This window comes from Aquarana catesbeiana, linkage group LG03, assembly GCF_042186555.1.
Source record: "Aquarana catesbeiana isolate 2022-GZ linkage group LG03, ASM4218655v1, whole genome shotgun sequence".
NCBI classification, from domain to species: Eukaryota; Metazoa; Chordata; class Amphibia; order Anura; family Ranidae; genus Aquarana; species Aquarana catesbeiana.
The window spans coordinates 422,455,538-422,480,664 of NC_133326.1; the positions used below are offsets into that span (position 1 = coordinate 422,455,538).

Genomic DNA, 25,127 nt, shown 5'->3' on the forward strand with positions numbered 1-25,127 from the left:
GAATTGCCAGCACTGACCCCGCTTTTTTGCGGCCGGCTGTCCAGGGGTGTTTGGACTCTCGGCCCCCGCTTGAAAAAATGCCATAGAGGCTCATGGAGAGGAAATAAGTTTCACCACAAACTGATATCCTTATGGTCTCAATGCAAGGAAGGGCGTATTGCTTTGCGCTGACGGAATTGTTTGTCATATCGCAGCCAAGTCACACCACCGTACACCACCTGGGCCTCGCCAGTGGAGTCCAGATAGCAAAACAATGGCAAGCAATTCTCCGGTGCTTTTTCGCCAATGACACTAGCCAAAATGGCGAATGCCTGCAACCAATTACTAAACGTTCTCGGAATCAACCGATACCGCCGCTTCTCCTCATCTTCCTTTTTTCATTCCTCCGGCTTAACCATGTCTAGTTTAAACTTTTCCAGGGGAAGCAACGTGAAAATCTCCACATACTCCCCTTTCCAGATCTTTTCCCTGGCATCAGCTTTGAGATGAGTCCCCAAATGGGTCCTTCAAAGCAGTCGTACACTTCGCACTTGGCCGAATCGGCCCTCTGCACCAGCTCACTATTCTTATTAACCTCCTTTGTGGAAACCACAGGGGAAGGGGCACTCAACTCCAGAACCACTGAATCTCCCAGTGACACCACCACTTCTAACCCCTGCCCCATCCCCTGTACCTGACCCACTACTGATGGGGTCCCCACCTGACCCTCATCCGAAACTCGGGCCGACACCGGCAGAGATCACGCCGATGTGCCTACATCAAAACGCATTACTAATGACCGTAGCCCCACCAATAGGTTCTGCATGGCCATGGCTTCCCCAGACGTGACTGACCCCACGCCTGACGATCGAGGGGGGGCGAGAGACCCCACTCCCTGATGCTTAATGGACATGTTCCCCCGGGACCCTCCCACTTCTGGACCCAGACACAGGGACAGGAGAAGACTGAAAAGAAGCATCAACATTAGGCATGGACTTACCTGGCCGACCAGGGCGTGGTCCCACAGCCATCAATCCAGATTCCACCGCAGCCGACCTCCTCGGGGCGATGACCTCCTCTTCGCTGGACAGCTCACCTTCTGAGCGGGATGACTCTTGGAGACCGCCTGGAGATTGCACTGGTGAGGAATTGCCAGCCGCAGAAGGTCCTGGCAGCTTGTCCTCTTTACTGTGCCTTTGGCCCGCGGGACTGCTGGTCCCCGCTGCGGTGGCATGTGACCTCTTCACCCCCCTGGAGGTGGGAGGGGCCTTGCTTTTCCTCCCTTCCACTGTGGCCCTCGGATCCCGGCTAGATCTGGGTGCGTGGGTGACACCGGCCGCCCTAGTGGATGGGCCTGGTCCCGTGTGACTCCTCCCCCGCTGAGCTGACATCTCTGGTGAAACCTCCATCAGAGATGGTGCCACACTCCCCGTGGTCTGTGCACGGATGGAAGCCAGGGTGGGGATGTGCTGCGCCGCCATCCCATCTGGCCTCACCCCCGCCAAGGCGTCCTCCTGGCACTGTCCCCGGCTCCTGCCGATGGCGGTAGAGCCCGTGGTGTCTGAGGGTGATAGACTGAGCCCCCCGAGCGACGTTGAGCCTGAGGGGACCCGGATGGGCTCTAGCGCTCCGGCGGGCATGCCCGCCGAGCACGCCATGTCTGCGACCCACTGGGGACCACAGCGGCCATCCCCTGCATGGCTGCAAGCTGGCTCTGCAGCCATGCCATGCCCATAGTCTCTGCCATTACCCTGAGTTGCTCAGCCATCCTGCAAGCTTCAGCCATGGATCTCCAGAGGAGAGCAGGGGCAGACACATCAGCACACTAGCTTTCCTATCCTCGTGTGCTGACAGGAAGTCTGCATCTCTGACCTCCTCTCTGCACTGCCTCCCCCTCACACCGCTCAGACCAATCACCTGTGAGCTCAAGTTAACTTCAGGAAATAATTTAACCCTCACTAGGCCAGCCTACAGGGTCCCATTTCATGTAGCCCTGCGCTTATTTCTTCTTTTCTTTTGCTACGGGCTTATATATTATATATATCTCTATCTATCTAGCTATAGATAGATAGATATGTATAGCAGGATATCTGTGCTAAACCCAATAAACAAACAAAACAGTGCATATAAAAGAATATGTCAAATACATATATGAAAGAAACAGTGCTGCATTTAAACAAAAAACTAAATATTCAGTCCATAAACTTGTATAACTAATAAAGATGCACAATCCAAAAAAATCAAATGAGGAGGCATGTACTATAATAAATGAATATGCTTAAAAATGCTGAAATGAAAAATAAGGAATAAAAAATAAAAATGTGTAGTCCAAAAAGTGCTTGACCCCATGTGAACAATCAGGACGAACTTCTCAGAAGAACAAATGATTTTTCTGTTCATCAAACAAAGTAAGTAAAACAGCGCTGCTTATCAGATGTGATGAATCTCATATTATAGAGATCAGATAGGTACAGACAGGAAGGATCACTTGGCTAAAGGAGTTGTATCCACTGATTTTTCCAATAACAAGATCCCTCCTCCTGTAGCGGCTTTTCTCTGCTGAAATACTCCTTCTCAGAGTAGAGAGCCTTCTAGTAAAATAGATTCCTCCAAGGGATGTATTTATGAAATGAATCTATTTTACTAGAAGGCTCTGATAAGAGTATTTCAGCAGAGAAAAGCCGGTACAGGAGGAGGGATCCTGTTATTGGAAAAATCAGTGGATACAACTCCTTTGGCCAAGTGATCCTTCCTGTGTGTACCTATCTGATCTCTATAATCTGAGATCCATCACATCTGGTAAGCGGCGCTGTTTTACTTACTTTATTTGATGAACAGAAAAATTGTTTGTTCTTCTGAGAAGTTCGTCCTGATTGTTCACATTGGGTCAAGCACTTTTTGGACTACACATATTTATTTTTTATTCCTTATTTTTCATTTCAGCATTTTTAAGCACATTAATTTATTACAGTACATGCTGGCATTTATACATGCCTCCTCATTAGATTTTTTGGATTGCGCATCTTTATGCACATGCACATTTATATATATATATACATACATGGGGGTGTTAAATTGGAGTTCCGATTTAAACAGATTGTACTTGCAATATTACTAAATTCAGCATTCTCATTTATCCAATAGTTTGCTTTTTTGATATTCACTTTAATGCAAGCATTTATCCTATAATGAAGCATTTTTAATGTACCTGTAATCCCAGGAAAATGCAAAGATACCATGGAGGAACATCTTCTATCTTATAAAGCATGTCAAATTCTGTAGTTTTCTTTTCTGTTGTTTCAGGTGTGGAAACATCATCATTCTGTTAAATAAACAGCAAAAATAAGTCGGAGCAACAACATGAAAAGTAAACAGAGTGCTGAAAACAAACTGACATTTTAGGGTAGCAAAAAAAAAAAAAAAAAAAAGGAAAAACTGCCACTTTGCATACCAAGCAGCTTTGATTGCAAAGTATGTACAGTACAAGGCAGTTTCTTTTTATGCCGACAAGCATATTGGTAGTTGAGGAATGCCTTTGTGTGCCTTTGTGTTTTACTTTCTAATCTAAACAACAGTAATTATGTTCTGATTCAGGGAAATAATCTGTGTACCATTCCTGGGATAAGGAAACAATACCTTTTCTGTGGCGCAGATTAGTGAATACTTCATCAGCACTGTTAGAATTCATCAAACGTGTAGCACTTTCCACGAGTTATGCTGCGAGACAAAACTCAGTTTTTGATTTCACTTCACTAAACTGGGTGTTTTATTTTTTTTCAACTGCTTCTGGGAGAAGTTTCTAAAATATTGGGCAGGGAGAGTCAAATGACCAGTGAATATTTATCATGCCCCAGCCAATCCCTGAAATGAGGCATCCAGAAGGTGACTGGGGAGCTGATAATTGTTTGGAAGGCCTTTTCAAAGTGTTCTTTCCGACCGCTTGTTGATGTCGGAAATTCCGACCGCGTGTGGGCTCCATCGGACTTTTTCCATCGGAATTTCCAACACACAAAGTTTGAGAGCAGGCTATAAAATTTTCCGACAACAAAATCCGATCGCGTCAATTCCGACTGTGTGTGGCCAATTCTGACGCACAAAGTGCCACGCATGCTCAGAATAAATTCTGAGATGGAACTGCTTGGTCTGCTAAAATTAGCGTTCGGAATGGATATAGTACTTTTGTCACGCTGCAATGTTTTAAATTGTTTAATGCAGCGCACTCTTTTCTTCTTTATAATGCTAGAAGAATTAAGTTGTGTTGCTGCTCATATTCACACAGACTTCTCACAAACTTCTTTCTTTATTATTTATCGTGATTTCATCAATATAATATTTTTATTTGTCACATCTACGGAAAAAAAACATTTTTTTTTATGTTTTTAGATTAAAATTTTTTATTTTGCAATTTTTTAAATCCTGATCTTGTGTTTTTTTTTTTTTTAATTTTTTTTTTAACTCCAGAATAGTTTTGGGTGTGTTTTGTGTGTCGAGTTACCACAACACCATTATTATCTTGTATAATTTAATCTCAAGGAGGTTGCTTGGTGTTGGTGTTAATTTCACATTGTATTTTTGAAATGTACCTGCCTCCTCACAAACTGTCCTTTTTGAAGGAAAACACACATAGGCGAATATAATTAAACAAACCAAAAATTTATTAAGGGGTCCTGTTGTGGAAAATTTTATATTACTGTATTGTCATATGAGTCTCCCAGTGTCCATTCGCAGCCCGCTCTAAAGAGCTGACTGGGGCAGACTGACGCTGGTTGAGACCTGTTAGGTAGTGGAAAACTTCCTGGTGTTTGGCGAGAGGTGTTTGTGGAGAGAGGACATGTCCGCCAGCAAAGGGCCCCTGTGCAGTGCACAGAACGATCGTCTAGGGGGGATGTGTTCGCTCTGCAAAGACATTATCGGTTTAGCGTTTGTTTGCTCGTATCACCCCTGGTATGCCTGATCAACATGTTTGGGGTTCCATGACGTACACCTGCAGATAATCTCCCATGCATGAGGAACTCTAGTCATTGTCATTTGGTTGTATGTATTTTGTTGTGTTAAATCCTTATATGGTCATTCACATCCTGTGTTCATTTCTTGTGAGGTCACAAGTTTTGTAAGAGGTGTTCGGCTGTTGGAAGCCCAACCCTCGAGCTTTGGGACTTCCTGTTGATATGTTAATAAAGGGACGCTCTCACGGCTGAGGGCCAGAGAGAGTTTTGTCTTGCTGGAATGATAACGTGAGGATGTGTTGTGTGTGTTTGTGAGGATGGGGCACACACCAGAGGATGAGCTACGGCAGAAGGAAAGACATATGATCATAAGGTGAGATGCATTTATATCATTAGATGAAATTGTTATTATTATGAGAAACAGGAGATTTGGCTGTGTGCAGCCAAATTTCCATTTCAGCTTGGCGAGCCAGAACGTAGGAGTGAACAGAGATGTGCTGGAGAGGGTCTGCTTCGCAAAAAGAACAAATTTTTCGTTTCGTTTGATCGTATGTCTGGTGTGTGCCTGCGTGTGTGTGTGCCTGTGTGTGTGCCTGTGTGTGTGATTTGTATCTGGAATGTATGTGTAAGTAACTGTATGTTGTGTAGTTGTGTAATAAGTATATGAGAAATAGAAATGTATGAATTGGGATTATTTGCAGCCTGCAATGTGTGTGTGGCTGAGTAGTTTTGTAAGTAGCTGAATCGGTTTGTAAAGATGCCATGAGTTTTACCGGGGGAGGGGGGGCCAAGCAATGGTGAAAGTTGGCTACTCCCTGTTGACAATAGAAAGGTTTTGTTTTGAGATGAAAAGAACAGGGAAGCATTCATTGTCTGTATTTCTCAATGTCTTGTTCCTGTGAAAGCTGATGTGAACTTAGTTTGAAGAGAGGGTATGTGGCAGCCGTGTGCTTGTGTTTTTTAATGTGTTGTGTTTTTTAATGTGGTCTTTTTGTCATCGCCCATCTTGCTGTGGTCCAGATTTCATCTACCATGTGTTCCTAAGTTGTGCTTTTTCGTAACTTTAACACTTTTAAATATTTGTCTAATCGTTCATTTAGTATCTCAAATGTGTAATTTTGTGGGGAGAAATTTTTGGTTTTGGCAGGAAAATGGTTTTTGTCTGCTATTTCCTTTTGTTCTTTTGTTGTTGTCTGCCATGTGACTACGGTCGGCCATTTTCTATTCCTTTGTGTGTGAACTTTGAAATATTTATCCATCTTGGTATTGAATTTCAGGTTTGGCGGGAAAATGCGCCATTTTGTTGGGGTCTGGCTTTTGTTGTGGTCACCATGTGCATCAGCGGCCATTTTGAAGACCTCTGGGCCTTCCTATAAGGGAAGCTGCTCCATTGTGTATTCCTTTGTGTGTGCAAAGCCATGTGCTTTAAGCTACAATCTGGCTTCTAGGCACTATTTTGTGAATTCTATTTTTGTACTGTTTACATACTTTTCAAGGAAACTATTGCGTTTTCTGTATTGAAAATAGGTTTTGAGTGAAATCTCTACTTTGCACTGAATTTTAGTGGTTAACAAGATTAGCTTTAAAGCGGTTGTATAGTCTTTTTTTTTTTACTTTTACCTACAGGTAAGCCTATAATAAGGCTTACCTGTAGGTAAAAAAAATATCTCCTAAACCTTTAGGAGATATTCCCTCCCTGACTGCAGCGGCGCATGCGCACAGGGGATTCTCGGCTGAAGCCCGGCAGCTGCCGGACCCTGCCGACTAAGAAATGCGCGCGGGAGTGATGACATCGCGGCTCCAGCCACTCGCAGCGCTGGAACCGCGATATCCGGAAGACACGCCGAGGCAACATGACAGCTCCCTCGGCGTGGAACAGGTAAGATACTGACGCCTCATTCTAAGGTAAGTATTTCATAATGAGCTAGTATGCAGTGCATACTAGCTCATTATGCCTTTTGCTTTACAGGGTTAAAAAAAAAAAAAATTTGCGGGTATACAACCGCTTTAACTGAGTTTTCCAAAACGTCTTTCAGGACAGCACCCGAGAGATCATGGCTCCTCCTCCCACAGGAAACACCTCATCAATTAAGTCTTTAAATTGGAATCCTCCACGTTGCCTCATCAGTTTTTTGTGTTTCCTCCAGCTGGAGGAACACCTCTGGTGGGAGCCATGATCTCTCAGGTTTGAAATCCTGGGAGACACAGGTTCTCACCCGTTAAGTTTTTTTTTTAGGCTAGGAGAGTGAGCCTCCCACTTGCCTCTTACATGGACGGTCCCGTGGGCTCCCTCTCCCTCTTCCGTGCTCGGGGAGAGCCTGTACGTCCGGGGGTGCTGCCTCCAAAAATTTTTAGCCTGACGGGCGGCCGTCCTATGTTCCCTTCTACATGAGGGATGAGCGGTGGCGGCCGCCATCTTGCTGGTGGCAGAAGAGCGCTTCAGCCACGTCCTGTAAGGGAGGAGGCAGCACTTCCGGGTCGGCGCGTGCGTCATTTCCGGCGCAAAGCGCAGTGGGAGAGGGCAGGGTCACCTGGCGCCTTTATTTCCGGTTCCAGGTCAGCGCAGCGGCGTTTTCGAATCTGGAACCGGTCGTTTTCACCACGCACCGCAGACAGCTATGGATAGCGATGCAGCGGATAAGGGGGCAAGCCAAGGCGCCAGCAAGGCTAAGGTAAGGGACTGTGTCCTCTATTACCCTGGGCCGTTTTCTCCTGTGGGGGGGTTACTCACCCTTTTCCCCCCCCTTCCCCCACCACCCACCCTTCCCCACCCCCTCTACAGAAGGTATGTTGTAGTGGCTAGATTTAGTATATTTGCCCTACTACAGGGGATTAGGTGGTGGTGGCTTGCTGGGCACATGGAAAATGAGATGTTTCTTCCTTAGTGCACCTGGGTGTATTATTTGCGCTGTATTACAGCCTTTTAAGCGTGGTTCCATGTCTCTTTTCTGTTTGTCCAGGCCAAAGGTTCTGCCCAACCAGTCAAGAAAAGGTGCCCTGTCTGCAAAGAAAAATTAAGCGATGCTTATACCAAAACACTTTGTGCAGAGTGCATTACAAGTTTGGTCAGAGAGGAGACTCCATCCGTTTGTGGCGACTTGGTGTCAACAATAAAGGATGAGCTCCGGGCCACCTTTCAAGCTTTTAGGTCAAACCTAAGAGAGGAGCCAGGTCCCTCTAGGGATCCTCTGGTTCCGCAGCCATCTTCAGAACCCCAGAGTGGTTCTCAAATAATTTTTGGGGGTCCGATATCCCAGGACGCTTCTCAAGAGTCCGTTTCCCTCGCTCCAGATGATACAGATTCTGAGGAGGAGGAAAATGAATCAGATACCGCTTCTAAATACAAATTGTCACTAGAAGAGGTGGGAGGACTCCTGAGGGTAATCTATGCCACTTTGGGGATAGAAGAGGAAAAGAAGGAACTCTCCCTGCATGACCGCATGTATGCTGGTTTAGGAGATTCAAAAGACCGTTCTTTTCCAGTCCATTCAATTATCACTGATATGATTAAAAAAGAGTGGCTGGAACCTGAGAAAAAGCCTTTCTTTTCCCGGGCTCACAAGAAAAGATTTCCATTTGAAGAGAATCCAGATTCTATATGGAATAAAGTTCCAAAATTGGACTCTGCCTTTTCTCAGGTCTCTAAGTCTACGGACCTCGCCTTTGAGGATATGGGCACTCTGAAGGAGCCCATGGACAAAAGGATGGACCTGCTTCTTAAAAGAACCTGGCAATCAGTAATGCACAATCTGAAACCAGCAATGGCAACAACCTGTGTTGCAAGGAACTTAGATCACTGGGTTAACCAGTTGAAAGCCCATTTAATAGCAGATTCCTCAAAACAGGAGATTCTAGACTCTTTTTCAACCCTGTCTGCAGCAATTTCATATATTGCGGATGCGTCTGCGGAATCTATCCGCATGTCAGCAAGGTCAGCAGCTTTAACAAATTCTGCCAGAAGGGCCTTATGGCTGAAGACGTGGCCAGGGGATGCTGCATCTAAAAATAGACTGTGTGGTATTCCGTTTGCAGGTGATCTGCTATTCGGTTCAGAGCTAGAGTCCATTCTTGACCGCACGGCAGATAAGAAAAGGTCGTTTCCGGTTAAGAAGAAACAGGTGCAAACCCATAAGCGTTTCTTTCGGCCCCAAAAAGGTCAGCAGGAAGGAAAAACGCAGGGCAAGAGGAAGTCATGGTCTTCTCAGAAGCCCAAAGGTAGGGGTGGAGTGCTCTTCAATCCTCCTGCGGCCTCCGCAAAATCACAATGACTCCGTCAAGGTCGGGGGAAGACTCCAGGAGTTTCTTCCTCAGTGGAGAGCCATTTCCTCAAATCAATTCGTGGTAAATATGCTCTCCCAGGGGTATGTGATAGAATTTACGGAAGAACCTCCAAGAAGATTCCTGGTGACAAACGTCCCAAGGGATGCAGTCAAGGCTCTCGCCATGAAGTCCCTAATTCAGGAACTGAAAAATCAGAGAGTCATTGTTCCGGTCCCAGCGGTGGAATTCATACAGGGGTTCTACTCACATGTCTTTCTGGTTCAAAAACCTTCAGGAAAGTTCCGTCTTATCCTGAATCTCAAAGTGCTGAACAAATCGGTAGAATACAGAAGGTTTCGGATGGATTCAATATTTTCAGTAAGAAACCTCCTGTATCAAGGGTGCTATATGGCATCAATAGATTTGCAAGATGCCTACCTCCACATTCCTATTGCCACCAGGTCGCAGAAGTATCTGAGGTTAGCACTGAAAGAAGGGAAGAAGGTGGTACATCTGCAATTCAGAGCACTCCCGTTTGGTCTGTCATCATCCCCAAGGGTCTTCACGAAAGTAATAGCCGAAGCTCTGGCGCCTCTGCGTCTAGAGGGGATCTCCGTTATTCCTTATCTGGACGACCTGCTGTTTTTTGCACAGACCAGAGAAGGTCTTCAAGAAAACTTGCTCAGAGCCCGTGTTCATCTAGAATCCATAGGGTGGATTTTAAACCTTCAAAAATCAAATCTGATTCCCTCACAGGAAGTGTTATTCCTGGGTTTCCGTATCAACTCTTTAGAGCAAAAAGTTTTTCTTCCAGAGGAAAAGCAGAAAAAGTTGGTACAAGTGGTGTCATTGCTACAGTCCAATCAAGTTCTGTCCATCAGGAAGGTTATGTCAGCATTGGGAACCCTGACCTCTTCCATTCCGGCCATCCAGTGGGCAAAGCTCCATTTCAGACCTCTGCAAAGTTTCCTGTTAAAAACCTGGAGTCACCAGCAGGATTCACTAGATTCATTAGTGAAGATCCCTACTTCAGTAAAAAGAAGTCTGTGGTGGTGGAAGAACCAGACAAGGTACTCAGAGGGGCTGTTATGGTCCTTTCCAACTCAGGTGAGGTTGACAACAGATGCCAGTTCCTGGGGTTGGGGGGCTCATATGAGCGGCCGGTGGGCCCAGGGCTCGTGGGACACAAGAGATGCGCTGAGGTCCTCAAATTGGAGGGAACTAAAAGCTATAGAAATGGCCTTACTGACCTTTGCGGAAGAAGTCCAGGGGCAACATACTCAGATCCTGTCAGACAACGCCACGGCGGTGGCTTACATAAACAGACAGGGGGGAACCAGAAGCAAAGTTCTGCAGAGCTTGGCAAAAGGCATTCTGAGTTGGGCAGAGCTCCATACTCTATCCTTATCCGCGGTCCATTTAAAAGGGACCCTAAACAGAGTAGCGGACTTCCTAAGCAGGAACCAGATTTTAGAGGCAGAGTGGCAATTGAATCCAGAAGTCTTCCAGTTAATAGTGCAGAAATGGGGGCGCCCAAGAGTGGATCTCTTCGCCACCCAGGAAAACTCGCAAATGTTTCGCTTCTTCTCCCTGAACAGGAACGAGGCATCACTGGGAGTGGATGCTCTGGCACAAGATTGGAAGTTTCACCTCTGTTACGCATTCCCCCCGTTTCAGCTTATCCCTCGGGTCATAGCAAAAATCAGGAAGGAGGAGACAACAGTGATCCTCATCACTCCTTTCTGGCCAAAAAGGCCTTGGTTTTCATCCCTTCTTCAGATGCAACAAGAACCTTACTGGCACCTTCCGTTAAGAAAAGACCTTCTGTTACAAGGTCCTCTGCTTCACCAGGAAGTAGCAAAACTAAAGCTCACGGCCTGGCTACTGAGGAGCAGCTCCTGAAGAGGAAAGGTTTCTCGGATAGGTTGGTAGCTACCCTCCTATCCAGTAGAAAGAAGGTTACAAGAGCAATCTATTCCAAAGTCTGGAAAATCTTCAACTCCTGGTGCACAGCATCTGACAGATCTCCAAAACAAATTTCTTCTGTGCTTGAGTTTCTGCAAGAAGGGGCGGACAAGGGCTTAGCGGTCAGCACCCTCAAGGTTCAAGTTGCTGCGCTGGGGGTATTCCTGGAAAAATCCATTTCATCAGAACCCCTAGTAATAAGATTCTTCAAAGCTCTTACCCGGTCTAGACCAGTGGTAATCAAAAGCTGTCCAGCATGGGACTTATCGGTTGTTCTACAGGCCCTGACCAAGGAACCTTTTGAACCCATTAATTTAGCCTCCCTGAAATTGATTACTTTGAAAACAGTGTTTTTAGTGGCTGTTACAACAGCTCGAAGAGTCAGTGAGCTGCAAGCCTTATCAATCAGTGAGCCTTTCTTTTCCATTTTTTCAGACCGAATTGTTCTGAAGACGGATCCTAATTTTTTGCCGAAGGTCGCTTCGATCCAGAATCGAACTCAGGAAATAATACTTCCTACCTTTTGTTCTAATCCATCGGGTAAGAAGGAAGAAGAATTCCATACCCTGGATGTTAAAAGAGCAGTCTTGAGTTACTTGGAAAACACTAAAGACTTTAGATGTTCAGATGCTCTGTTTGTTTTATTTTCCGGTAATAAAAAAGAAAGACAAGCCTCTAGAGGAACCATTGCCAGATGGTTGAGAATGGCTATCTCAGAAGCCTATTCCCTTACAGGTCAAGAGAGTCCATTAAATGTCTGGGCTCATTCTACAAGAGCTTCGGCGGTGAGTTGGGCAGAAAAAGCTGGCGCCACCCCCGAACAAATCTGTAAGGCAGCTACTTGGACAAGTCTGACAACCTTTGCCCGTCATTATAGGTTAGATCTCATGACGGCTGGGGACCAGGCTTTTGGAAGGAAAGTCTTACAGGCTGTTGTCCCACCCTAAATGGAGTAAGTCTCGATTATCCTCTCGGGTGCTGTCCTAAAAGACGTTTTGGAAAATTGCAAGTTAGACTTACCGATAACTTGTTTTCCAATAGGCTTTCAGGACAGCAGTAACCCGCCCTTTGTTTATGCTAATGCTGTAATACTATGATATAACTGTCGCTTATGTGTTGCAGCTGGGGCTGGAGTTCTCTACAAACAACTGATGAGGCAACGTGGAGGATTCCAATTTAAAGACTTAATTGATGAGGTGTTTCCTGTGGGAGGAGGAGCCATGATCTCTCGGGTGCTGTCCTGAAAGCCTATTGGAAAACAAGTTACCGGTAAGTCTAACTTGCAATTTTTGTACACAGCGGTGTGTGTTATTTTATTTTTTTAATGTTTGGGAGTTTCTCAGAGGGCAATTCATTGTTTTGAGGCTTGTATCGCTTTAGCTAAGGTTTGCTAGCCTGCAGTATCCCTCCCCTCCCTTTTCCTGTACATTGATATGTAAACAAACCAGTTTGAGGGGTTTTAGAGCTGGGCATGCAGCATTTTATGTATCAACAGGAAGTTGGTGGGGAGGAGCTTGGGGTATCACACAAGCAAATGAGATTTGTGCTTGGAAGGACAGTGGGAAAATACTGGCGTTTGAAAGTGTTTTAAATTTAATTCCAATTGTTTTAAAGAAGTTTATGTTTCTAGTGAAGAAATCTCGATTTTGGCGGGATCAACAACTAAATTTCATGTGTTAATGGCGCCATTTTGTTTGTGGTTTGCAGTGGAAAGGAAAGATTTTGGTTGAACTCCTTCAGCCGTCTTTTTGCAGGAGTTTCAGTTTTTGGCTTTTGTTACACTGTTGTGTGGTATTTTGGTCAAAACTTGTGGTTTGACTTCCCAGGGGATATGTGAGTCAAGGGGGGTTCCCTCCCATTTGCAATATGGGGGCTTATTCTACCCACTCCTGGACAAAAGTTTTTATTTGTTGATGTTAGCCATAGATTTTTCTAATGTCTTGATAGACAAAATATGAAGCTATTTGAGGCTTCCCCTCCCCCTCCCTACTCAGGTGTGCAACAGGAAGTTGGTGGGAGGGGCTTGGGGTCTTTTGACTTGTGTTTGGAAGGACAAAATCATTTTTATTTTTAAATTAAATTAAGGTTTATACTGTAATACAATTTTTGGTAGAGAGCAAACAGGAGGCATCCAAGTTATTGTCGTAATATCTAGGTACAGATAGAAGTCATAATATTGTTTTGAATAGTGGAGGATTTCATGGAGTTTTTGTAGTTGTGGGACAAACACGTTTAGAAGGCTGTATATCGTGAGACTGGTCGGGCTGTGTATAATAGTCGGAATTCCAGTTCGCGATTGTATTAGCATAAACGTGAGGAGTAGTACACAAACAGCCCCACTCAGGCCGTGTATGATAATCGGAATGCGGGGGTCGATTATGGTGATAAAGGCGCAAACCATAATCGCTCCGAAAGTAAAGCGCAGGGTTCTCTGGATGCAGAGTTCGCAAAAAAAAGCGATTTGAATCGTCATGGGCAATGGGTCGTCCATGCACCCCAGTCAGACAGCTACATAATACATGAAATCTGAGTATGGGGAAAAGGCCATTAAACCCCAGAAAGATTGACATAGGTGGTCCAAGGATACTATTTTGGGTATACCTCTGGAGTTGATGTAGCGCGACTGCGGCTTCAGAAATCTGTAATGTTGAGTGAGTTGATGGATGCGTAGTACATGTTTGTGTGATTAAAAATACATGGGCCGGGGGCGTGGCCAAGATCGGCATGTGAGAGGACGCACTTCTCACAGCTCCTGATTGATCCATTCTTTGATCCTTCCCCGGCATCCCTGATCCTGCTTTTTTCGGCTCCCCAGCTGGCTTCCGAGACCATCCATCATCCGGACCCACCACCGGCCCTCTGCACATGGGGGGAAGACCCGCCGAGGCCCGTTGGAGATGGCGGGACCGGATTCCCAAGATGGCGCCGCCGCTGCAGTGGCCAAAGCACAGCGCACGCCGCGATCGACAGACAGGCCCAGGGATAGCACCAGCAGAAAACAACTGAAAGCACTGGGTAAGGAGCAATACAGGGACATGCTGTATTATACACAAAAACTACATGGCCCGGTGGATGAGGAAGCGGGGGGGACGACAAGCAGAGGGGAGGATGCAGAGCTATTTACACAGGCTGAATGGGGCCATGACACGGACAGTACTCCTGAGCAATTGCAGGATGACATTACTCACCCCACCACCCCCCCCCCCCCCCCCGAGGAAATATTAGAAAACCTGGAGCAACCTACATTGGCTGATATTCTAAAGGCTGTTCATATGTGCACGGCGACTGTCACTGATATGAAGGAGCAATTGGGGGGCCTGAGAGAAGAGGTATCCCTACTTAGACAAGACCTTCAGAAGGTTAGAGAAAGAGCGACTGCAGTTGAGAGCAGAGTTTGTGACATGGAGGAGAAGTTACCCCCTCTTGCGCGAGAGGCCAAGGCAGCATACCGCATGGCCCAAGACACATATAACAGAGCAGAGGACACTGAAAACAATGTCCGAATTGTTGGCCTCCCTGAGAAAAGTGAGGGCAAGGATCCCACATCGTTTGTGGAGAACTGGCTGGTGGAAATATTTGGCCGTAAAGCTTTTTCCCCATTTTTTTACAGTGGAGAGGGCCCATAGAGTGCCGGGGCGGCCTCCTCCACAAGGTGCTCCCCCTAGATCAATGTTGGCCAAGCTGCTGCATTATCGCGATAGAGAGGCAGTGCTACGCTGTGCATGGAGCAGGCTAATGTTAAGTTTAATGGAGTAAGAGTGTCATTCTATCCAGATTTCTCGGCTGAGGTGCAGAGAAATAGAGCTAAGTTCAGCAAGGTAAAGAAGCGCCTCAGAGCCTTACAATATGCCATATGCCATGCTCTACCCAGCAAAGCTACGGGTGACAGAGGAAGGTCATGCACAGTTCTTTGAATCTGCTAGAGAAGCGACTGCTTGGCTAGATCACAACGAACAGGCGCTACGTCGTCACCGTGCGGGTATGGAAGGAGACTGACCGGGACATTGTACTGGATACAAAGAGGTTCGTCTATATGCCTGGATGATATGCTCCCCCCTCCCTAACCCCCCCCCACTTTTTTTTTTTTTTTTATTGCAATGCTGCCATCCTGACTCTGCTTTTGTTTCTTTACCCTTTTCCATAACCCACCAACTTACATAGTTACATAGTTAGTCAGGTTGAAAAAAGACACAAGTCCATCCAGTCCAACCACAAAAAAAAAAAAAAAAAAAACGTACAATCCAATATACCCAATACTATACCCACAGTTGATCCAGAGGAAGGCAAAAAACCCCAGCAGAGCATGCTCCAATTTGCTACAGCAGGGGAAAAAATTCCTTCCTGATCCCAGAGAGGCAATCGGATTTTCCCTGGATCAACTTTACCTATAAATGTCAGTACCCAGTTATATTATGTACATTTAGGAAAGTATCCAGGCCTTTCTTAAAGCAATCTACTGAGCTGGCCAGAACCACCTCTGGAGGGAGTCTATTCCACATTTTCACAGCTCTTACTGTGAAGAAACCTTTCCGTATTTGGAGATGAAATCTCTTTTCCTCCAGTCGTAAAGAGTGCCCCCTTGTCCTCTGTGTTGACCGTAAAGTGAATAACTCAACACCAAGTTCACTATATGGACCCCTTATATATTTAAACATGTTGATCATATCCCCCCTTATTCTCCTCTTCTCAAGAGTGAACAAATTCAGTTCCTCTAATCTTTCCTCATAGCTGAGCTCCCCCATGCCTCTTATCAGTTTGATTGCCCTTCTCTGCACTTTCTCCAGTTCCACGATATCCTTTTTGAGAACTGGTGTCCAAAACTGAACTGCATATTCCAGATGAGGTCTTACTAATGATTTGAACAGGGGCAAAATGATATCTCTCTCTCTGGAGTCCATACCTCTCTTAATACAAGAAAGAACTTTGCTCGCTTTGGAAACCGCAGCTTGGCATTGCATGCTATTATTGAGCTTATGATCTACCAAAACCCCCAGATCCTTCTCCACTACAGATTCCCCCAGTTGTACTCCCCCTAGCATGTATGATGCATGCATATTCTTAGCCCCCAAGTGCATAACTTTACATTTCTCAACATTAAACCTCATCTGCCACATAGTCGCCCAATTAGACAGTGCATTGAGGTCGGCTTGTAAATTGGAGACATCCTGTAAGGACGTTATTCCACTGCATAGCTTGGTGTCATCTGCAAAGACAGAAATGTTACTTTTGATCCCAGACCCAATATCATTTATAAAGATATTAAAGAGTAAGGGTCCCAGCACTGAACCTTGGGGTACACCACTGATAACCTTAGACCATTCAGAGTAAGAATCATTAACCACCACTCTCTGAATTCTGTCTTTTAGCCAGTTTTCTATCCATTTACAAACTGATATTTCCAAGCCTGTAGACTTTAACTTACACATGAGCCGTGTGTGCGGAACTGTATCAAACGCTTTTGCAAAATCCAAATAAAATAAAATAAAATCCAAAATCCAAATAAACAGCCACCCCTCTGTCCAAGGTTTTACTTACCTCTTCATAAAAAGAAATCAGGTTTGTCTGACAACTTCTGTCTTTCATGAACCCATGCTGTCTGTTGCTTAAAATGTTTTTTTCCAGCAAGAACTCGTCTATGTGGTCTTTTATTAAACGCTCCAGTATCTTCCCGACTATAGAAGTTAAACTAACAGGTCTATAGTTACTTGGTAAAGACTTTGATCCCTTTTTAAATATAGGCACCACGTTCGCCCTGCGCCAATCCAGCGGTACTATTCCCGTCATTAATGAGTCCCTAAAAATTAGATACAATGGCTTTGAAATTACAGAGCTCAATTCTTTTAGGATCCGTGGGTGGATGCCATCAGGTCCAGGTGCTTTATCCACCTTTATTCTGTCTAAATATTTCTGGACCATATCCCTTTTGAGCCATTGTGGATCATTGGGGGCTGTGTCATGACTCTTTCCATGATACCTTTATGCCGGGGATTATCCTATATCTTTTATGAGTAAGGAACTGAACTGTGAAACCCCCCTTATTCTACTTGAGATATGTGATCTCCTAGTTGGCCGTTTTTAGGCCATATCACAACCAACGGATCTGCCCTGTTGGCAAGGTTTATCCGGTTGACCATACTTTTTATTTTTGCATGGTCTCTCACTGAAAAGAGAGAGTCAAACCGTACATGGAACTACCTAAGTGCAGTTGCACTATTGTTTATTGGCACCGTTGTGCCCTGCTATTGTTTACAACACAATCCATCCTACAGTCCGGAAGTCTTCTTTTCTTTGATTACATGGAACCCGGTTGCCACTGGAGTTTACCACCAATCCTTCAACCTGGATCCCGGTGGTATCTATACAAGGAAGCCGCTTAATGACCCCTCCCCGCTGCTAACTTTGCTTTTGAAATGGCGGGCTCTCCGGTGATCTCCTGGAATGTTAGGGGCATGAACTCCCCCCCCTAAAACGCACTATGATTCTCTCATGCCTTAAAAAGTTTTACCCTGCTGTTATATGCTTGCAGGAAACGCATTTAACGTCTGATTCTAAAAGTTGTATGAATTACAGATGGATTGGGTGGTCATATCACTCCACTCACACCTCCTTTTCTCGGGGGGTGAGTGTAGTGATACACAACTCCCTGGATTATCAGGAATTTGAATCCAAAATAGATCAGGAGGGTAGATTTGTATTTTTGCATTGTCGCATTGGGATTCTGAAATGTGTATTGGCCTGTGTGTACATACCTCCCCCATTTGATGCTCGGGTACTCCGGCTCCTTCTGGAATTCCTGGAGGGGAAGCCGGACCTCCCGCTGTTACTAGTGGGAGATTTCAATAGCTGGCTGGATCCGGACCTGGATAAACACCCGGTCCGGATCTGTCCAGCTCCCCACAGGATGACTCCTCTGGCTAGATTGTTGCAGGAGGAGGGTTGGTTGGATATATGGAGACACTGAAATCCCACTGCTAAACAGTTTCTCAAAAGCACACGGATCATTATCTAGGATAGATTTGGCAGTGGGAAACTCGGCTATGCTCTCCTCAGTTTCAGACATCTCTTATAAACCTCGGTGTGTTTCTGATCACTCCTATATGGTGATAAATCTTATTGTATCCCACCGATCCGCACTCCCAAGGGCTCCATGGAAATTTAATGCCTTTTGGCTACAATTATTCACCTCCCATGAAGATTTAGAAAGCAACACTAAGAAATTCTTCTCCTGTCAATCGGGCTCAATATCTGTCCTGACAGAATGGGAGGCCTTTAAAACCCATCTTAGGAAAATACTTAGTAATGAGGTTACCAAGATTAAAAAACATTCTGAGGCACTACAGGAAATACTGGAATCACAAGCTCATTCTCTGGAGGAAAAATATGTTCAAGACCCCACCGACTCCGCTAGGGAGGCCTGGCGGTCGGCTCAATCAGCGTATGAGCACCTGCTGGCCTCCTCGGCGGACAAAAAGAGATTTTTCTCTAAAACCGCCTTTTTTGAGGAAGGTGAAATGACAGGCCGCCTTTTGGCTAGAATAGCTAATTCAGAACAGAGATCTCCACTAATCGGGTCCATAAAGAGGGCTGATGGGCGGCTGGTACACTCCCCAGATCAGATACTGCAAACGCTGGCAGAATTCTATGAAACATTATACTGTTCCTCTTTGAGGCGCACCCCTGAGGAGTTGTCCAGCTACCTGGACGAAATAGCTTTTCCGCATCTCTCAGTGTCCCAGAGACAAGAATTAGATGCCCCTTTAACTTTAGAAGAGCTGCAAGCAGCGGTGGCAGAGTTTCCTAACTGTAAAGCCCCAGGAGGGGACGGCATCCCCATGGAAATTTATAAGACTTACTCTGAGTTACTACTTCCCAAGCTACTAAATGTTTTTAAGACCGCCAGGGAGCATAATACCCTACCTCCCTCCATGTCTAAGGCTCACATTGTGTTAATTCTAAAACCAGGCAAGGACCCAGTGGACCCGGCCTCGTACAGACCGATATCCCTATTACAATCCGACATAAAAATATTAGCAAAAGTTTTGGCCCTCCGGTTAAACAAGGCTATTGCCTCAATCATACACCCAGATCAGGCGGGGTTTATGCCCAATAAATCCACGGCTATAAACCTTCGAAGATTATTTCTTAACATGCAATCCCTGCCAGATAACAAAGGTAAGAGGGTGCTTTTGTCTCTAGACGCTATGAAAGCCTTTGACAGTGTGGAATGGCCATATTTATGGGACGTAATGAGGCGATTCGGTTTTGGTGAAATGTATATTTCTTGGGTACGTCTGTTATATCACTGCCCCCAGGCGATAATTAGAGAAGCGGGTAGAATGTCTCTGCCCTTTGCCCTGGGCCGGGGTACATGGCAGAGGTGCCCTTTGTCCCCCTGCTGTTTGCCCTGGCAATTGGACCGTTGGCAATGCGGATCAGAGATCACAAGGATATCACCAGCACCAGCTTCTGCTATGGAGATAGACAGGAGAAGGTGATGCTCTATGCCGACGATACCATGATCCTTTTGGGGGATACGGACCATTCCCTAAGAAACACAATGGATACAGTGGTTCGTTTCGGGGAATTTTCAGGCCTTAAAATAATGAACATCTACTAAAAGAAGAGAGGGTGGGGGATATACCTATAGCAGCCTCCTTTAAATACTTGGGGATACAGGTTTCCCCTAAGATCAGGGAATACAGTCAGTTAAATATCTCCCCACTGTTGCTAAGATTTCGTTTACAAGTTAAGACCTGGAATGCTCTTTGTATGTCGGTTGCAGGCAAGGTGAATCTAATAAAGATGATTCTAATGCCTCAATTGCTTTATATTCTGCACAATTCACCCGTAGTGATTCCACTAAAGATTTTTAGGATAGTGAATGCCATTTTTCGTGAACTGATATGGAAGAATCGTCCACCTAGGATAAAACTAGAAAATCTCCAACGCCCTAAAGAGGAAGGTGGTCTTGCATTACCGAATCCATGGCTTTACTACTTGGCATCGCAAATGCAACATTTGATAGGTACCATGGCTATGGAGGGAGACCTTACAGTCAGAACCCCTAGTGCCTCGGAGTGTATAATGCTACACACGATAGGTGGTAAGTCTGTTCCAACCGCCCTAGAGGCTTCAGCTTTCGGAAAGCCCCATAAAAGCTTCCCCACCTATGCCCTTATACAAAAAGTTTGGAATAAAACTAAGTATATACAGGAGGCGACAGGCATTAATGAGTATAGTCCTATTTGGGGAAATGAGGCCTATCCAGAACTGGCAAAACTGCAACATGCGGAGAGGTGGAAGAGGATTGGTATTTTCTACTTAACACAAATTATAAGTGAAGGAAAATTACGATCTTTTGAATCTTTGAGGGATCTTTATAGATTACCAGCTTACATGCTTTTCTATTATATGCAACTTAGGCATGCATTTACAACCCAATCAAAAACCTCCGAATGGCATACTGACTCGACCCCTCTTATCGCTCTACTTAAAGCAGCAGAGACCTCTAAAGGTTTCATTTCCCAGACCTATAGCACTTTACTCCACAAATACCTTACAAAACACCCCTTGACAGTGAGAAGAAAATGGGAGTTTGATGTAGGCCATTGGATGAGGATCAATGGGAGGAAGTTCTTCAATCAGTTTCAGTATGTTCACTGAACGTTACGCATAGACTAACGCAACTATATACACTCCTGAGAATTTATTATACACCTCATAGGTTACATAATATGGGACTGCTTCCCACACCAACATGTACTAGATGTAAAAGAGACCATGGAGATTTAATACATATGTTATGGAGGTGCCCCAGATTACATGCGTACTGGAGGGGGGTGGTGGACACGCTGGGTGCAGTGTTTGGGGTCTCGATTCCATTTTGAATGTGCTAGACGAACTGGGGTGGAACCCTCATGTCAGAGAAGCCCTATCCAGGGCCCTTTTCATGGCCCGTAAGCTGATCATGGTACACTGGAAGTCTGAAACACCTCCTTCAGTCAAGGAATGGGTTACCGCACTTGGCAATACACTGAGAATGGAAAAAATTATATACCAACACAGGGGGTGTTCAATAAAATTTGAAAAACTTGAAGGCGCATGCGCGGTAACTCGCAAGATGGCCACTGCCCTCTAGAGCTCCACTCCACCACAGCCCTTTGATAGCCGCTGGAGCCCACTGAACGAACCCACGATCCTGTCACCGGGTGGATCGGGTGGGGGAGACACTGGGGAAACATCCGATGTCCGCGGCACAAGCGAGGAGGAACCTGAGCGATCGGATGGCGGCGGCGGCCGTTCCCCTCAGCTATGCCAAGATGGCGCGAGGCCTACACAGCGCGGAGGATCCTGAGGCATCCATTGCGGATCAGGACTTGCCACCTCCACAATCCCCAGGTATCTCCTCTCCTCCCCGGGAATGGGCTGCCTCCCCTGCTTCAACAGAGTCCCTGTTAAACAGACTGAGTGACGGCCTCCCCTCCACACCCATGCTTGATCCACACACAGGCATGCTCCTGTCAGTGAGTGAGGAAATGGCTGCCATCCCATCTCCAAATGATTTCCCCTCCATGATGACAGCATTCTCTCTTCTGCTTTCTAAAAGCTTAGCAGCAAACGCAGCCCAAATTACATCGTCCATCCATGCTGACCTGCAGCAAATAGGACAGAGAATGGACACTATAGAAAGGAAAACAGATCAGTCAGTTGCGAGGATTAACCAGAACTCAGCCAGAATTCAGGATGTCCAGGACCAGCTAGAAGCGGCGTTTGCAAAGATCGATGACCTCAAGAACAGGTCCAGACGTTATAACTTTAGACTCAGGGGGCTCCCTGAGTCTGAAAAGGATGTACATGCTGCTGTAAAATCCCTGATTCAGGCTCTCATCCCAGGCATTCCTGAACATCGTTTGGAATTGGATAGGGCGCACAGAGCCCTACAACCTCCCCGCTCAGATGGTCTCCCTCGAGATATCATCGTGAAACCACATTTTTATTCCGTGAAGGAGGAGGTCATGAAAAAGTCCAGGCTATCTGAAAATCTAATGCTACTGGGCCATAAAATCCAGGTGTTTGCGGATTTATCACCATACACCGTACAGAAGAGACGTGCACTTAAACCACTCCTGTAGATTCTGATGGAAAAAGAAATTACATATAGGTGGTACTTCCCTCTCCGTTTGAATTTCTCCTACAGAAATAAGAACTATGCCTTCTCATCATTTGCCGAAGGGGAACGCTTGTTTTTGCACCTGGGCCTAATTGTGCAGGAACCCCCCAGCACCAAGTCAGCCAAGGGATCCTCATCATGCTCTAATGCCGAAAAATCGTTCGTATAGACACTTCGTTCGTTTTTCGGCAAGTTAATGGGCACAAATCGATAATCGTTTGTGACGTTTTTGTGGGAAAAAAAACGAACGGGAAGTTTGGAAAATTTCTGCCGAACGTACGATAAATTGCAAGGTTAATGTGTTTCCCGTCCGAACTGTCTGCACTAGGTATATGTAAAAAAACGAACAAAAAATTATTTATTCATGTCCACTGAACAATTTATCAGTCATTATATGATGGCACGATCGTTTGCGGTCACGGTCGAACGTTCGTTTTTCGAAAATGGGTTCGGACGATTTTCTGTATAGTGTATGGCCAGCATAAAAGGCCTCCACCAGCTAGTCCTCTGCAACCCACCTGGCTTCCATCAAGCCACAAGCGACCCAAAGAAAATGCTCCGACATGATTCTCCAGTTATGTTCATTGCCTTTGGTACTGTCTGGAGACTTTCCATTATTCCCCTCTGTCCGGACACAGATGTCTCTTAAGACTTCCGAGTTTCACCCCTCACTAGCTGGCCCACTTTGAACCGTCACCTGCTCTATCTAAGAGGGGGATTTAGTCCAAGTTCACATCGGACTGGAAGTTACCTACACCCGCTGGGTTCAGAGATTGACGTGGGGAAGGGGTGGGGGTAGTACACTCCTACAGTCTCCTCTAGTTTTCTTTCATTTTTTGATATTTTAGTTTATACATTTGTGCTTCTCTAGCTCGCCTAGACCCTCCAGGGTAGGATTCGAAGTCTCACACATTAAGGGACTCCTAAACAGGTTATGAGAGTTCTAAGTTGGTTTATATTTATTTCTATTTTTCATATCCTCTGATCTTCAGCATTCATGTGGCTCCCGGCTACCCCTTCACGCGGCTGGCGATGGACAAATCGTGGGCGGCGTGGGGGGTGAGTCCCCTGGGATCCAGTCTCCTTTGGCTTTACATTCAGAGCCCAGGATCTCATCTAGCTTTATGCCTGTTGGCTCTCCTGGGTTCCCAGCCTCATGAACTGGGGAACGGGGCGCCAAACGGGCAAGGTTTATCACACTTGGTGATTCAAACGGTTTTCAGTTGTACTCCCTTTTTGATTGGGTCATTCAGGGTATTACTCAGCATAGGCCTCAGATTGGCCTTTAGTTATAAATTTTTTTTTTTTTTAGGCGTCGGGGCTGTGGTGGACCCAACACGCCTCCAGCGGATTCCAGGTTCACAGTAGGTGCACTTGGTTTCCTTTCCAGATCCCCATAGCTGGGGTTTCTGGTCCTCTTAGGATTAGGGGGTTGAGGTGGCAAATTCACTTCAACCCAGGGGTGGGAAGGGGGTCAAGGACACCAAGGTTCACTGTTATCAGGGAATGTATTGGTTTGTCATACATATACTTCTGACTAATGTAATGTTTTGGTCTCCCTTCCTCTCTTCTTTTCTTCCTCCCTCCTCTACACTTCTCTTTGCTCATCTGAGCTCTCCAAGGTTCCGGGCGGGTTCGTGTCCTTCCACCGCAGGCACGCGTTATTTGGTCCAATGGTTCGTTTGGCTGCTTGATTTGATATCGCTGCTCAAAAGGGGTAAGTCAAAGATTCTCAATATAGAAGCACCTCCTCTGGTTCATGGCTGACACTCATGGTTCTTCCCCCTCCCTTAACATAATATCCCATAATACACAGGGTCTCAATTCCCCCGTTAAACGTAGGAAATTATTCCAATTATACCACTCCATGCATGCAGATGTCCTACTCATTCAGGAGACCCATTTTCCTTCTACATATAAGCCTTCCTTTCTCCACCAACGCTTCTCACAATTTTTCTTAGCTTCCGGAGATAATAAAACTAGAGGGGTAGCTATCTGCTTTGCCAAACACATCAATATCTCACAATCAGAGGTAATAATTGACCCTCAAGGACGATATATTCTGGTGTCTGGCCATATAGATGGAGAACTCTACACGTTTGTTTCCTACTACTCTCCTAATAAGGGACAAAAACCTTTTTCGAATCACTATTACACAAATTAAAACCCCACCTGCGAGGCATGATCATTGTTGGGGGAGACTCCAACACGGCATTTGACTTTTCTTTTGATAAGTCTTCTGGGGATAAGCCGACATCTAGACGCCCCTCCAGACAGAGCGTCAAAATTGCGAGGTTGCTTCATGAGGCGGGACTGATTAATATCTGGAGAGAAACTAACCCACGTACACTTTTCGGCACCGCATAATTCCTACGCCAGGATAGACCACATTTTCACACGTCCAGCATCAATCCCTCTAGTCAGGAAATCTAGGATAGTAGATACCCCCTTGTCCGACCATTCGATGGTGACACTTCTCAGGAAGAGGTTGGGGGGCGCTGGGGGCCCACCTCGCTGGCGCCTGCAGGAATCCCTACTGAGTGACCCGGTGCAATGCTCCTTAATAGAAGAGGCCATCAACGAATACTTCCAAATTAACGCGACCTGTGAGGTTTCCCCGGTAACGGTCTGGGCAGCCCACAAGTCAGTAATTAGAGGGAAACTGATACAAATGTCATCCAAACTTAAAGCAGAACACAGAGTAGACACAATCAGACTGACAGAGGAATTTCATAAAGCTACGAAGGTGCATAAACAAAACCCCACGCCTGAATCCTTGGAAAACTTGGATAAGGCCAGAACCCTCC

General features: G+C 45.7%; 1 protein-coding gene across 2 annotated transcripts in view; it reads right to left on the reverse strand.

Annotated features, from left to right (window-relative positions):
• Positions 1–25,127, reverse strand: part of SLC23A1 (solute carrier family 23 member 1) — a 1,686,654-nt gene that overhangs the window by 1,495,049 nt on the left and 166,478 nt on the right. For both annotated transcript variants that reach the window (XM_073620757.1, XM_073620758.1), the window contains exon 3: positions 3,188–3,301. In XM_073620757.1, the coding sequence (XP_073476858.1) occupies positions 3,188–3,301 (114 nt within the window). The remainder of the gene's footprint in view (positions 1–3,187; positions 3,302–25,127) is intronic.